Source organism: Trichosurus vulpecula, chromosome 1 (genome assembly GCF_011100635.1).
Source record: "Trichosurus vulpecula isolate mTriVul1 chromosome 1, mTriVul1.pri, whole genome shotgun sequence".
NCBI lineage: Eukaryota > Metazoa > Chordata > Mammalia > Diprotodontia > Phalangeridae > Trichosurus > Trichosurus vulpecula.
This window is the reverse complement of record NC_050573.1, coordinates 283,505,837-283,521,785: the sequence shown is the minus strand read 5'-3', so window position 1 is coordinate 283,521,785 and position 15,949 is coordinate 283,505,837. Positions and strand designations below refer to the sequence as shown.

The 15,949-nt window shown below is 37.9% G+C and overlaps 1 protein-coding gene across 1 annotated transcript in view; it reads left to right on the top strand.

Moving 5' to 3' along the window:
• CPA6 (carboxypeptidase A6) overlaps positions 1–6,252 on the top strand; it is a 337,239-nt gene extending 330,987 nt beyond the window's left edge. The window contains exons 10-11 of the mRNA XM_036742096.1: positions 3,140–3,224; positions 6,065–6,252. Of these exons, the coding sequence (XP_036597991.1) occupies positions 3,140–3,224; positions 6,065–6,252 (273 nt within the window). The remainder of the gene's footprint in view (positions 1–3,139; positions 3,225–6,064) is intronic.
• Positions 6,253–15,949: the final 9,697 nt, after the last annotated feature.

Below are 15,949 nucleotides of genomic sequence, written 5' to 3'. Positions count from 1 at the left end.
AAAGGGACACAAATTTTTTACTACCTTGTTAAATTTAATATACACTTTAAAAACAAGTTATATCTAACAGAGGTTTCTGGTTTCATATTCAATCATGTTATTTGTTCTCCTTCATCTATGGAAAATTCTGTAGCTGTTGGTGATTGTTAAATTCATTTTTAAAAGGGGGAGTGGGGGAAGGAAAGGAAGCTGGAAGTCTTATGCAGAGAGATTTAAGTGCCAAATAGAGAACTTTGCATTTTTTTCCTACAGGAAATAGTAATTCTCTGGAGAGTGTTGTGTAAGGAAATGATACTATCAGATCTGTGTTTTAGGAATATCAATTTGGCAAGTTAACAGAGCATGGATTGGAGAGAAAGCAGAAAGACCTCACCCCCACATCCAATTAGTTAGCAAGACACATCAACCTTAGCTCACAATTTCTCCTTTTTCCATTCCCTTCTTTCTCTTCCCACCTTCACAACCCAAATTCAGGCCCTCATTAACTATTCTTGGGCTAATGAATATCCTCTTAACTATTCTCCCTGCCTCCAATCTCTCCCCCTGCAGCCATAGGCCCATAAAACTTAGAACTTTAAGGAAACTTTGAGATCATATGGTCTAAACCCATCATTTAATAAATATGGAAAATGAGACCCAGAGAGATAGATTATCTGAAATAGCAAATAGCAGAGTCAGAATTTGAACCCGGGTTCAAGCCACTAAATCCAATGCTCATTCCATACTCTCTGTCCTTCATACTATAGCCAGGGTAATCTTAATGTGCGTAGTTATGACCACACAGTCTTTCTACTCAGAAATCTCTGGTGCCTCTTCAGAGCTTACCTAACATAATACAAATTTCTCATTGCAGACAACCCCACTCCAATTTAATTTACTCTAATCTACCTTTCCTAATCAAATTTCCTAATCAAAATCCTAACCTACCCACCTGATCAAATGAGAAAATATTTGGGAAACACTAAGCACGGTACCTTGGCACATAGTAGGTGTTTAATAAATGCTTGTTCCCTCCTCCTTTATGACATACTATCCCCCCTCTGGATACCTAGTGTTTTAGGCAAACCAGACTGTTGCTTTAATGCCTCTAAAATCCACCTCCACTGACCTATTTGCCATTCCTTGAACACAAAATACTCCATCTCCAAACTGCATGTATTTTCACTGGATGTCCTCCATGCTTGTCCTCCACGTTCTGTCTCCTCACCTCTAGCTCTTAGTCATCTTGCCTTCTTTCCAGACAGCTCAAATTCCATCTTCAGCCGGAGCCGTTTCCCAGTCTCCCCAAGTGCAATTACCTTCCTCTCTGAAATTACCTTCCAGGTACTCTATATATATCTTGTATGTACCTAATTATTTACATTATATCTCCACCATTAAAATGTAAACTCTTTGAGGACAAATACTGTCTCCGTATTTCTTTGTATCCCTAGCACTTAACACAATGCCTGGCATATAATAATTGTTTAATAAATGCTGTTGGCCGACTCACTAGTGGTTCCCCAATCTTTTCATTCCTTTTTTCTCCTCTTTGCCTGTGTGCACATTGTTTTCCAGCATTATCTCCCCCACTTCTCCACATGTTAAAATCCTTCCCTTCCTTTAAAACACAGCTCATACATCCCATCTTTCATAAAACCTTGCCTGATTCCTCTGGTATGAATGATCTCTCTTATCTCAGATCTCTCATACTGCTCTGTTTGAACTCTGCATTTGTCATATTAGAGGCACATTATAGTTACTTAGGTATTTATTTCATTTCCGCTACTACATTCGAAGTTCTTTAATGACAAGTATTCTATGTCTTGTTTCATCTTCTAATACCCATAACAATGCATTGCTCCTAGTAGGCAATTATTAAACCTGCCTTTTAGAACTGAAGACAGAAACCGTTAGTCCAGTTCAGCAAATAATACCATGTTGCCAATGGCTGTTCAATTTAAGTATTAAATTATTCAGTGGTGATTTGAAACTGGAGGGCTATGCACTGGTATCAGCATACCTCTTTTCCTCTAACTTGACACATAATACCTCCATTAAACTCTGTGTTGAAACCATGTGTTTTACAATACTTTAAAGGATGAATCACACACAATTAGGATCTTTTGTTAACTTTGCTAGTTTTTTTCCAACTTTTAGTATTTCTGTAATTTATTTTTGATACTACTACTGGTACTAATAGTGAATTTGCAGAGAAACACACAGCTTGTACTTCTTAGCAAGATCATTGGCTGAGAAGTGGAAGATTACCCCCAAGCACATGGGGGGAAATTCTGAAATGAGCATACACACACACACACACACACACACACACACATATACAATTTTGATTTCATCACCTGTAGCGCAGATCATTACTTGTCTACACTGTGAGAAACAGTCTTCTCTGTCATTCAAATGTTTCATCCTTGTTTGGATATGCTTGAAATCATAGTTCTACTACATGTTTCAGAGTCCAGATGGACTGTGGACTCCCTGGGAGGTGGTGAGATATAGTTGGGAAGTCTTAGAGTTTCAGAGCTCAAGTCTGACTTCTGAAACATACTGAGTATGTGACCACAGAGAAATCACCTAACTTCTATAATTTACAGAAGAGTTGCTCATCTTCAACACCAAGAGTTCCCCATATCAATAATTTCATTTTCATAGGTCTAGACAAAAAAAAAAACAAAGAAAAAGATCTGTCCCTTATTCCTGGAAGGTCCTGTCAATCCATTTGTAATTTATTAGAGATATTTTTCCTAGCCTGATTCTTTTGCTGGTTTACCATGGATCTTTAGAGGAAGTCTTCCTTTTTCTCCCTTAATAAAGAAAAATTGGTTCTATAATCATGTACCAGTATGACCCAGATTTACTAGGTCACTTAAAAATACTTTTCTAAGTGTGCTCTAGGAATTTAACTCCTGTGCAACAAGGACCTTGTGCATGCTTAGCTGTGACAATTCAAATAAGAAGAAACTTTAAAACATTTTTGGTGGCAAAGCTTGCTGTTTTTCTAGTATTTCAAATTTTGATATCATCATAATATATCTTGTAGAGGTAACTGTTGGAGCATGAATCATAAGTGTGTCAGCACATCTAAAGGTTCCAGCCTTAATGAGGTTAGTAATGTGAAATTCTAATGTTCTCCCACACACAGGAATCTGCAGCTTATAATGCTGTTATTGCTCTGCATTCAGCATATGGGGTCCGCTACAGACATGGGCCTGCATCAAGCACCTTGTGTAAGTACCATGTGGGAATATCCTGGGATTGGTTCTTTACCTAACTTGTTCTTAGAAAAAGGAGAATTACATGCCCCTTCAAGTGAGTTTTGAGGATGCTGAATTAGCTAAGGAGGCAGAAAAAGGTTTATATGTGATGAATTTTGTATTATTCTGACAAAAATTCCCCTTACCAGTTTAAACAGCTTCAAAGCAGATCATATTCTATGCAGTAATGAATAGAAAGTAAACAAAGATCTTATAACTGCAGAAAGCATTCAATTGAGCTCTTAGGGCTCTTCTGAACTGCCCTAAAATCTGCTATGAGATCACTGAGTAAATATCCCAGCATTTAGGAAATATACCTTTTATTTTCACCTTTTTCCCTTCATTTTTATGAAATTCTATATCCCTATAGCAGCTACAGCAAGAAAAATTTTCTTCGATGCAGTGAGGAGAATATTTCTTAAATAAGAAAAAGGTTGAATGAGGTATAATGTGATGGTAATAATGCTAGATTTGTGGTCTTACTCTAATGATCTGTGTGACATTGAGTAAGTCACTTAACCCCTTTAAGCCTCAGCTGACTCTTCTTGGACTAAATGAAAAAATCTTTTCTAGCTCCAAAATTCTTGTGTTTTATGACTCTAAGATGCATCAAAAATCCAGTTCAGAAATCTTCTTGGAAAATGTCATCTGTGTGTAAATACATACATATATATACATGTGTGTGTGAGTGAGAGAGAGAGAGAGAGAGAGAGAGAGGGAGGGAGGTCTATAGTGATTTATTTATAAAGTCTCTGAATAATATGATTGAGGGCAGCCAGGTGGTACAGTAATAGAGTGCTGGACCTAGAGTCAGGAAGGCCTGAGTTAAAATCTAGTCTTAGACACTTACTAGCTGTGTGACCCTTAGCAAGTCACTTAACTCTGATTGCCTCAGTTTCCTCATCTGTAAAATGATCTGGAGAAGAAAATGACAAACTACTCTAGCATCTAGGCAAAGAAAATCCCAAATGGGATCATGAAGAGTTGGATATGACTGAAAACAACTGAACAACAAAAAATATAACTGGCTTCCCTTGAGTTCAGTCCAATCAGATAAGCATTTATTAAGCACATGAAACATTCCAGGGTATAGGAATGCAAAGATAAAAACAAAACACAGTAAAAAAAAACCGGAATGGTCTCCAACTTCAAGAAGCTTACAAGGTAAGGAGATAAAGCATTTATGCAGATAAATCTATGTGTGGTCATCTGAGGGAAAAGGAATGAGTATTAACAACTCGTGATTACATCTCCTCATCATACCCTTCTTGTTCTGAGTCTCACTACTCATTTTCTTTGCCCTGAAGAACACATGACCCTAAAGGTCTGTCAATTTATGTTACTGTCAAAAGTGCTTAGCCTCATATTGACAGCCAATTATTTAGAGAGCAGTTTTTCTCAGGTCAGGATAAATTTTTGAATGGTGGTCAACCTAAAGCTATATCCCCCATCCCTCCCCTAGCCATCCATCATTGCAACCCTTTAAAACCTTTTTTAACCCCTAAAGATTATCTTCCCAAGGTAGGTAGTTGGTGCTGTGGATGGAGCACTGGCCCTGGAGTCAGGAGGACCTGAGTTCAAATCCAATCTCAGATACTTACTAGCTGTGTGACTCTGGCCAAATCACTTAATCCTGATTGCCTCAAAAAAAGGAAAAAAATTATCTTCCCAATCAATATTTAATAATATCTAGCATTCGTATAGCATTTATAGGGTTCATAGCATCATAGATTTAGAGCTGACAAGAATCTATGAGGTTATCAAGTCCAAACCTCTCATTTTACATGCAAGGAACACAGGGCCAGAGAGGTGAAGTGCCTTGTATGAGGTCGTAGGCAATAAAGGGATTCAGTCCTTGGTCCTCTAACCCCACACCCTTCCCTCTGTACCTCACTTCCTCTTGGGTTGAAAAATGAAAAGCTGTTGCTACAAACATAAATCTCTTACAGCAGCACAATGATGTATCTTCAGGCCTCTGGCTACTCCCTGTAGCCACAATGGGCCTCTGACCTATAGAGACCCGAAGCATGGTAACCTAGGTTCACTCTTAGCTAAAGTAGGTGCTGAAAAGCAGAATTCATTTAATCATCACCCTCACAAAATGGTGGCACCCTTATCTCAAAACTGGCCAACCCCTAAAAAGTTGGATGATTCTATGAGTAACTATGGTGTAGAATAGCATGGGTAGTGCCATTTGGCAGACAGATGGTAATCTATATGTCCAAGATGAAGCATGCAGTGTTAGACCTAGACAATGTCTGGATTTTTTGCTTTGGTGTGGTTTTTGTTTCAGCGTTGTTCCAGGGAAAGATTGGGGGTCAGTGGTTGGTTGGGACTGGGATCATAGATTATAGATTTAGAGTTGGAAAGGATGTTAGAGGCTATCTTTCCCAATCTCCTCATTTTACAAGTGAGGAACCAAGCCAAGAGACTTTAGGTGACTTGACCAGGGTTACACAGCCAGTATGCATCTGAAGTGGGCTTTGAACCCCAGGTTTCTTGATTCTAAACCAGCATTCCATGCACTACGCCATGCTGGGAAGTAACAGTGCTTTTTTAAAAAGTATCAATAAAATGGGTTTTTTTTAGTATGAATAGAAGTGTTACTTCAGGTAAGAGCACATAAACTTCAGTCAAAAATTGGCTGACTACTCCCTCTTGAGAAAAAGGAACTATTGCTTGATTTTTCTCATGAAAATTAGATTGTCAGGATTCATTACTAGCTTAGTAAACAGGGGCATACATCATTTTGAAAATCTTTCCGGCTCTTCCATAAGAAAAGCATAAACCATGCTAATCATTTTTTCTTTCAGATGTGAGCTCTGGCAGCTCAATGGATTGGGCTTACAAAAATGGAATACCCTATGCATTTGCATTCGAACTGCGTGACACGGGGCATTTTGGATTTTTGCTTCCAGAGTCTCTAATCAAGCCAACATGTACAGAGACAATGCTGGCAGTGAAGAATATCACAATGCATCTGCTAAAGAAGTGTCACTGAGAGATGTCACTGAGGGCCAAATCTCAGCGAGAGCAGACACATCCCCCTTGTCAGGAAGGCTTCTGAGCAAGGGCCTTGCCTTGGTTTTTCAGAACTGTTAGGGATTGGCTGGTCGTTTTGTTTTTTGTTTGTTTGCTTGCTTGTTTTTAAAGAGACACAAACCCTGCTTACAGTGAATTTCTGTGAAAGTAAACTCGTCAATTGACTTTGAAAGGAGTTTCTCATGCATCTCAGCTCCACTGAAATGGGAAGTAAGGTGAGGATTTGGCCCTAACATCAGAGGCTCAGGTTATTAGAAGCCAAATTGTCATCCTATTTCCTTTGAAAGAAAACATCATCTCTGAGGCCAAATTTTACAAGAGAAAAAAAAAGAAAGAAAGAAAGCTCATTTCCTCTACTCTTAGTTTCAAGGCAGCTTGTAACATATTTAGCAATGATTAATCTTTAATAAATCTCATGCTTTCGTTTGAAACCAATGTTACCTGTTTGCTTGTATTTTTAATCATTTACTACTGGGTCTTTTTAAGTATAACTCAGCTTCCCCAGGCTTGGGCAAAAGCCAGGTTACAGAAGAATGCAAACAACTGACCTGGAAAGAACATTTCTTTTTTTATTATTTATTTTTTTTATTTTTTATGTATTTTTTATTTTTAAATTCAAATATATTTCCTTTTTTCTTTTTCTTTTTTTATATTTCTTTTTTAATTTTTAAATTAAATTTTTTATTTTTGAATTAAAATTTTTACTAAATATTTAACATTGAATGTCCATGCAACTAAGCTTGCATAATAATTATTTACACTTATGTTAATTCATTTCAATGCAAAAAGATACTGCCTCTAAGTCCCCATGAGCATTCCTTTTTTATTCATTCTCATTCATTTTTTTGTCTCATGCATCCCAGGAGCATACACCATTCTTTTGGCTCTGTTCTTTTCACTTTATGTTACTTCATAAAGCTCTTTCCAGATTTCTTTATATTTCTCATCATTGTTGGTCTTAATTAGAGTATCTCTTTACATTACTATACCATAATTTATTTAGCCATTCCACTATTGTCAACTGACTGCCCTATTGTTCCACTCACCATCAGTGTAACTTTCAAAACACCCTTTTCTGGTCAAAGCTCAACAATACAGTGTTGCCTCCCATTATGAGAATGTAGGCTCCTTGAGGGCAGGGTCTGTCTTGCTTTCGTATTTGTATCCCCAGCAATTAGCACAGTGTGTAGAACACAGCAAGTGCTTAATAAATGCTGTTCATTCCTTCATTTACTGCGAGATATTTATATTGCTCCAGTTTTTTGCAAGTGGCATCAGGTCTTGCACATCTATTATGCTATGTGTTTGTGGAGACACAGAAAATAATCTGAAATACAAAGAAGACATAAATGGTGAGTAAGATGGTGAGGACCACAACTATGACTAGAGAATCAATTTAGTTAGCCATGGTCCACAGTAGACACTGCCTACATATTAGCACAGTGGATGGAGTACAGAGCATGGAGTCAGGAAGCTCCATTTCCTGGGTTCAAATCTGGCCTCAGACACTTACTGGCTGTGTGACCCTGGGCAAGTCACAACCCAGTGTGCCTCAGTTTCCTCATCTGTAAAATAAGCTGGAGAAGAAAATGACGAGCTACTCCAATATTTTTGCCTATAAAATACCAAATGAGGTCACAAAGAGTTGGACATAACTGAAAAATGACTGAACAACAACAACAAATATATGTTTGTTTCAACAATCTGGCTAGCAGCTGCTGTGGGGGTGAAAAACCAACACAAGCCCAACAACAAGAACACAGCAAGCACAGGTTCCTTTGATCTGCTTTACTAAGGAAAGTAATGTTAAGGGGTTAACAATCTTATTTTAATCCAACATACAAATATCATTCACTCAGCTCAGGGGTAAAAGACAGCACCCTGAGTTTCAGAGCAAATATAAACAGAGCAAATAAACATGAATCAACAGACAGATTTCCGTCTGACAAAATCACAATATACAGTTTCCAGAGAAGCATCAACATCTGAGTTTTCTCAAAAGCCAGGGAGCTCATAACAATGGCTGGCCCAGAGTCACACGCCACTCCTGCTGTGGCTCAGATCTCCAAGGGAGAAAGCTAACCTCTGGGTTTATATATCTTGTTCAGGGTCAAAGGTGAGTCACACATACGACTCACCCACGTGACCTAAAAGCATCACAAAAAAATGCTACTTAAACCCACATGGTCTAAAAGCCTCTGATGTCACAAACATGGCACTCAAACCCGTGAAAATTTGGCTTTCCCTTGAGACAAGGAGGTCATCGAGGACTCCTAATTTAATCAAGGAAACAAAGGCCAAACTCTTCAAAAAGGGCACTTGGTTGAATAAGTGCTAAGAGCCCATCTTGATTGCCAATACAATGTTGCACAGAATATCTATGCACTGGATATTGCAGTGGTGTTCCATTGTGTCAAATCTGTCCAGTGCTTTATTACTGCAACTCTTTCCTTCTGAGCAAAATAGAACTTACTTTTCAATTACTTTTCAGTGAATACAATTTATCTTTGACTTTTAACTCTATAGGAATTCTGTTACAACTTTCTAAAGAATTGTATCAGAAAAAAAAGACCTGTGGGTTCATCAGTGCAGGAACTCCTTCTGTGGACACAGATTGTAATCTTTCCATAATTTACAGCCCAAACGAGCTGCCCAAGGCTGAGAGGTTTTAGAGATTTGTCCATTGTTATACAGCTTGTACCAAAGGGAGGATGTAAACCTAAGGTCTTTCTCACTCCAAGTCCAGGACTCTATCTGCTACTCCATTTTCCATCAGCAGCTGTGCTTGGCTTCACCCCAAGGAGCACCATGCCCCACCGTGGGATAAGCTGATCCTCTGAAATCTTATCACCATGCTGGTTGACTCAGGTTTTGATACTCAGCACCTTCTCAACTCACCCAGAATGGAGGTCTGAAGGGCAGAGCATTAACGCCTTCATTTGTAAAGTTTCCTTTATAAAGGTTCACGGCCTTCCAGGTAATTCTACTTTCCACATTTTCCATCAGAAGCTCTATTTGACTTGTCTCATATACATACATACATATATACATACACACACATAATATACATATGTGAGCCCATACTGCCGCTTTTCCTGTCTTTGTCGTAATTGATGCTATTTCTCTCTGCTCTCTATAACCACATCCCAGGTTATGATGTTAAGCTACAAATGTGATGGTTCCACTGTTCTTAATGGAGAAAACAGTCTGCTAAAATGATTTTTACAATATTTTCCATTGTTATTCTGTTTATAATCATTCTTCCATTTTTATCCTTAAATGCCCTTGAGATGACTTTACTTAGTTGGATATTTTGCCAATATTTGTTAAAAAAAACCGTTTTTGCCTTTCTCTAAGCTCCTCTGTACTTATGAGAAACACTTCTCACAATCATCCACCATTCTTCGAGAAATCATACAAGTAAGTTTGGCAACTGTCACTCTCTATTTGGCAACTAAGACAGATGTTTCCTGATTAAAGCATTTTCTGGGTTTTTTTTGTTCTTCTTGTGGCAATTAATGACATTAGTTAATCTTCTGGATGAAAACATTTGTCATAATGTCAATGTGGTTTCTGTTGTCCATTTTCCACTTTTGATTTTTAATTACTTGTTTAAATAGTTCAAGATGAAGTTGCTTCAACTGCATGCCATATTTTTTATCGTTGCTATTTCTTCTTTTTTCTTCTTGTTTTTTTTTAATGATCTTAACTCTGATGGTCTGACTGTACACAGGCAAACAGACAACAAACATTTAAGTACCTACTAGTGCAACGTGCTGAAGATATAAATACAAAAAGACAGTCTTTACCTTCAAGAAGCTTACACTCTAATGGGAGAAAACAACACAAAAAAGGGAGCTAAAAGAGGGAAGGGGGTATCAAAGGTTGGCTGGCCTGGGCAACTCTGTAAAATGGAGGCTGTAGGAGGAACTCACCAATAAGAGAAAAGAGACTGACATGGAGGTGGGATGCTCCAGAGTGAGAAGGTCACAAGGACAAGTAGGTGTTCTTTGCACCCACTAATGGATGTTCCAGGGTAAGGAAGCCTCAGGTGTTGGGGGAGGAAGTTCCAGAGTGAGGTGGCAGATGAAGAATGCTTGCAAAGTCCAGGAAATCAGAAGCAGAGCCAGGAGAAAAACCTGGCAGTTGGTTCAGAGACGACTCCCATGTCAACAAGTCTTTTTCTGTCCATTAAAATACAATCTCACTATTGACGGTGTTATTTTGGTGTTCACCACATCCAGTGCCTACCAGTTCTTTTCTAAAATAAAGTGTTCATAATATAGAGGCACGAGACTTGTGTGTAATCTCTCATTCCTTTTATCTGAACCATGCCTTCCTATCTTTTCTCTATATTCTAACCTTTTCCCACCTTTACATTGAAGTCACTAAGTATCAAAGTATATGTGGATTTAGAGTATCTTAAAAATGTCTTCATACAAATTTTTATACCATTTCATCCTTTATAAGTGATATTGGTACACAGATTACAATTATTTTCATGGTTATCCTTTTGCAATTACTTATCATTAGTTTGGCAATAAATGGCTACCAAATATCCTTTGAAACAATGTTTCTGGTTGCTTTTAAATTTATGATAAAACACCCCCAACTTCTTTCTTTGCCTCTCAAAAAGTAACCATGAGCCCTCCTTCCTTGTAACTACTGGGACATGCTTCTTTTTCTGATTTCTTTCATAGCAAAAGTGTCAAGATTAAAATTATTTAGCTCCCTTAGCAATATGACCCCTTATCGGTCATTGGTCAGTGATTACTAATAATCAAATCAAACTTTATTGACAATCTAAAAACATGGAATTTTTAGCACCCTCTGCCCCCTTTCCTACCACTATACCACTATCCCGTCAGGAAAAAAGGAGTGCCCAGACCTCAGGTCCATTTTTATTTTTCTTTGTTTCATGTATTGCCACAGCCAAAAAAAATCATCTCTAGGTGCCTAGCCTCTTGTCAAATGTATCAAGAAATATATCCAGTTTGCCTTTTCAGGGTGATAGAACCTGTCAGAGCTTATGCTACATTGTCAAAACCTTCCCTGGTCACTGTAAAAGATAAAGGGAAGTTTTTCGTTTCCTATAGTGGACAAATGTATGTTACACACTATGCACAGTACATTGTATAGATTTCTGATTCTGACTAATGTTGGCCTCACTTTTGTGTATCATACATACTGTAAAAGAGGCAGTATGGTCCAATGAAGAGCTGAATAGAAGAGAGAAAGACCTGAGTTTATACAGCAGCTCTGATGTTGACTATGTGACCATAGGCAAGTAAGTCAACCTCTCTGAACCTGAGCAAAATGTCTAAGCCAAAAATTGTGATCTGAGTTAGTCATGGAAGGAAGTTTCCATTAAGATAAAATCACAAATTGGCATATGTACACTATATACACTCTAGAAAAGTAATTTTTTCTGACAATAAGCAGAATATTAGTAGATTTTGACTGTGTGAATTTTCTGTTACCTACCTAACACTTTATTAAACAAATGCATATCAAGATAAGCTTCTCTGAAATGCTAACACATCCAAAAAGTGATGGATGAGTTGTTCCTGTGCTGATGTTAGTGAGAATAACTATTGGGGTGTTAATTTTTTTCAACATTATTTTGATGTGCTAACATACTTTTATGAGAATTAACAGTCTCTAGTGTATACAAGTAATCATTTGGTTGGAAAGAGAACTGTCTATTCTTGTCTTCATAGTTTAACTTCTAAAATGAAACATTACAACTCAAATCACACTAAAATGTATGCCTCTTTGCTACAGCTACAATTGTCTTGGTCATATTTTATTTTTGTATGTTACATCTTGGGATTTCTGGTTGAACTATAATAAATCAAACCTAATTGATTAAATCAGGATTCTGTGTTATGTTAATTAAAGCATGCCACAGATTAGGCTCAATAACTACACCAGCAATTGCATCTGACAGAATATTTTCACAAGGACAATCAGAACAGTATATGATAAACCTTACTAGATTCACTGAGCAAAATCTATTGCAGTAAGAGCCATGGATACAGCTGAATAATATGTGTAAGAATAAAAGAGAAGAATAAAATCATATTGTCTCCTTGATTTTCTGTCTGTGGCTTCATACTTATAGGCACCTTACTAAGCCACCTGCTGCTATCCACCATTGTTGAAGCACCTACTTTAACTACAGTGGTTATGCCAGAGCCTCAACCCATGTTGGCCCCCACCATCAATCCAGCTGTCTGTGCCCACAACACTGCAGCCAGGGCTTGCCTCAATGGCCACTGTAGTTTCCCCTCCTGTTTCTACTAGCACCTGCCCTCTCCCCATAACAGGAGCACCTATAAAAGCCATGTTCTTGACCACCCCTCCAAATACTCTCTCCTCACTTGGTTTTTATGATGCTGCTCCCTTCCAGTTCTCCACCCAACAGTCTGATGCTTATTTTTCAGTCTCCTTTGCCACATGGTCGTCTCTCTCCTGCCTAAGTCATAGCTTCACTTCTGTCTTGATACATTCTGGACTTTTGTGGGCTAGCTTAGAAACCTTGCTGCCTAACATGAAACCAATATAATCTCTCTAGTAGAAAAGCATTTCTAGTCCTCAACAATTGATATAAATGCTTCCCCTGTGAGGCAGAACTAGAAATAAAAAGGAATACCAAAAAGTACGCTATCTCCATTTATCCATTCACCCTAAATGATAAAGAGTCATCTATGTTTTGAAGTAGCCACTGAATTTCAACTTGGGCTGATATTTCGACGCAAAAATGTTAGACTCCTCTAACCTAGAGAGATTTTTATTCATAGATCCAAAGATGTGCTCAAGATTTTCTAAAAGAAATATCTGATATTTATGGTAGGCTGAAAGTTGAGAACTACGGAAATTATATTCCAGGCAGTTTCTGATGTATGGATCAAGTGATAGTTCTCTGAAATATTGCACAGTGTCTTCATTTGATAGAGCATCAAGCATAAAAGGGCAGTTTAATGGGTTTTATCAGGGTCAAGAAGAATCTCATAAAAGAGCGGATATTTGGATTAACATTGCTGTACTTGTCTCACAAACACACACATTCATGTTGAGAGAGAGAGAGAGAAACAGGTTAAAGAGAGAATGGTAGCCTATAGAAGTAGCATGGATCTTAGATCTTTTAAAAGGCTTCCTAATTATCTCTGATAATAATTGAAGCTTTGAGTAGAATACAAGAAAATTTATGTTAAAAAATTAATTCTCTACTAAGGAGCTGAAATCAGATTAATGTTCTTTTTATACTTACAAATACAAACTTTCTAAACATTTATCTTACCTTAGCAATTACTTGGAGCTTTTCCTTTTTTCATTTATTACCTTTACTAAAATGTCTTCATCTAGAAGACACACTGAATCATAATCAACATTTCCCAAACATTGATCTTACAGACTTCTGCATATTTCACTCAGAACAATTAATCATACCAAGTGATTAAAGACACTAAAAATATAAATGGTGAAAATATTTAACCATTGGTCAAAGCCTTACTGTGAATAAGGATGGTATGAGATTCATTCACTATTTGTCCATATTTGTTTAAATCCTCAGAATATAAAACTTCCCCTAGACATCATGTGGGTAGGTGATAAGCATTTCTTAAACACTTAAGATATGCCAGGCAGTGTGCTAACTTCTGGAGATACTAATACAAATAAAGAAAGCTAGATTCTGCCCTCAACAAGCTTACATTCTAAGGGGGAAAGACAGCACATAAAAAGGAGCTAAAGGGGGAGGAAGGGAGCAAGGCAAATGAAATCCAGAGAATCAAAAGCACAGCTGAAGGGGAACGAAGAATGGCTGGACTGGACCCTTTCCCAAAATGTAGACCCAGGAAGGACTCACCAGTGAGAGAAAGGGGCCAAAGTAGAGGGAAATTTCTAGGGTGAGAAGGGTTCAGGGTCTCAGAGAACTCAGAAGTGTTACCAGTATTTGTTTCATCTCTGTCTCAACTCCAGTTTTTATACTGAAGAGTATAATATAAATATTTCTTTCTCCTTCCTTGAATATTCCAGGCTTTCATTTCGTCATCTTCCACAACTCTCACGAACTGCAGACTGGTGGCCCTGAGCAAGTAATTTTCTCTCTGAGCCTCAGTTTCTTTGAATGTAAAATAAAAGAGTTGGAGTAGGTGACCTCCAAAGTTCCTTTCAACTCCAAACTATGATCCTATCATCTTATGTAAGTCAAAATATCACTCTACTTCAGTCATTCAAGAGGAAAAGATTGAAAAATCTATTATCACATTATCATCTATAACCATTCCCCTTATATGAACTCTGAAATTCTCTTCTCTAATCCTAATCCCCTCTCCTTCCAGCCAAACTTTGATTCACCCCTAAACTCCCCTGGACTTCCATGACACTGCTCTTTCTTGGCTGTCTTCCTACCTGTCTGACAGCTAATCATTGCTGGATCTTCATACATATCCTGCCTTCTTTATGGAAGCGTACCCCAGGGTTCTGTCTTAGTCCCCCTTCTCTTCTATCTCTATGCTCTCTATATATACTTTCTCTCTCAACAATCTCATCATTTCCCATCTCAATTATCACTACTCTCCTAATGATGCCCAAAATTATATATCCAGATTTAGTCTGTCTCCTAAGCTCCAGTCCCAGATTACAAAAGGCCTACTAGACATATACACCTGGATGTCCCATGGGTATATCAAAGTCAACATGTCCAAAATTCAATATTTTTATGTATATACACATAATACTTATCTGTGTACTTGTTGTTCTCCCTTAGTAGAATGTAAGCTCCTTGAGGGCAGTGACTGCTTTCATTTTTGCCTTTGTATCTCTAGAACCTACCACTCAAGAAGTAATGAGTAATCAATCACTCAATAAATGTTTGTTGAGTTGAAATAAAACCTCTTTCTCCAAGTTTCTCTCTGATCTTCCCTGTTTCCCAGTCCAATTGGCCTCACTTTTCTCCCTTCAGAATCAGAACTTTATAGTTGAGCACTTTATACATTTTCTCTATCCTTGAATGCCCCATGCTCTTATCTTACTGCCTTTCACACCCTGGCAATCCTCAACCTTTGATGACTCTCTCCATCTGTCTTCCCTGACCATACTTAGGTACTATGTAGAAAGTCAAGCAACCATGATGGACTACAAATTCACATCATGACAATTCTTTCATTCTTCCCTAATTGACTTTCTATCATGCTCCCTTTATTGGCTGATCAAAACCATCTGATATTCAATTCCTCTATACCATTACCGTCCCCTCTTTCTTCTCAAGTGATGTCATCTACTACTTTACTGTGAAAATTAAGCCAATCTATGATGAATGAATGAAATAATCACTGAAAAAGCATTTATTAAGTGCTTTCTATGGCAAGCATTGAGCTGAGCAGTAAGAATACAAATAGAAAAACAAGATAGGCCCTCCTCTCAAAGAGCTCATCTCCTACGCATAGAGGAGGATTCAGTAGTAGGGGAAATGGCAAGGTCTAAGAGTCCTGAGGGCATATCAGCAGTACCGATGGCAAGCCTCAAGCATCTAAATAAAGATTTAGCAGCAGGTCAAATGGGAAGAATAAAACTCACATTTTTGCCCACCAGGAAGCACACATAACTCAGTATCTCCTTGTTGAAGAGGACAACAAAGCACACCTCCTCTA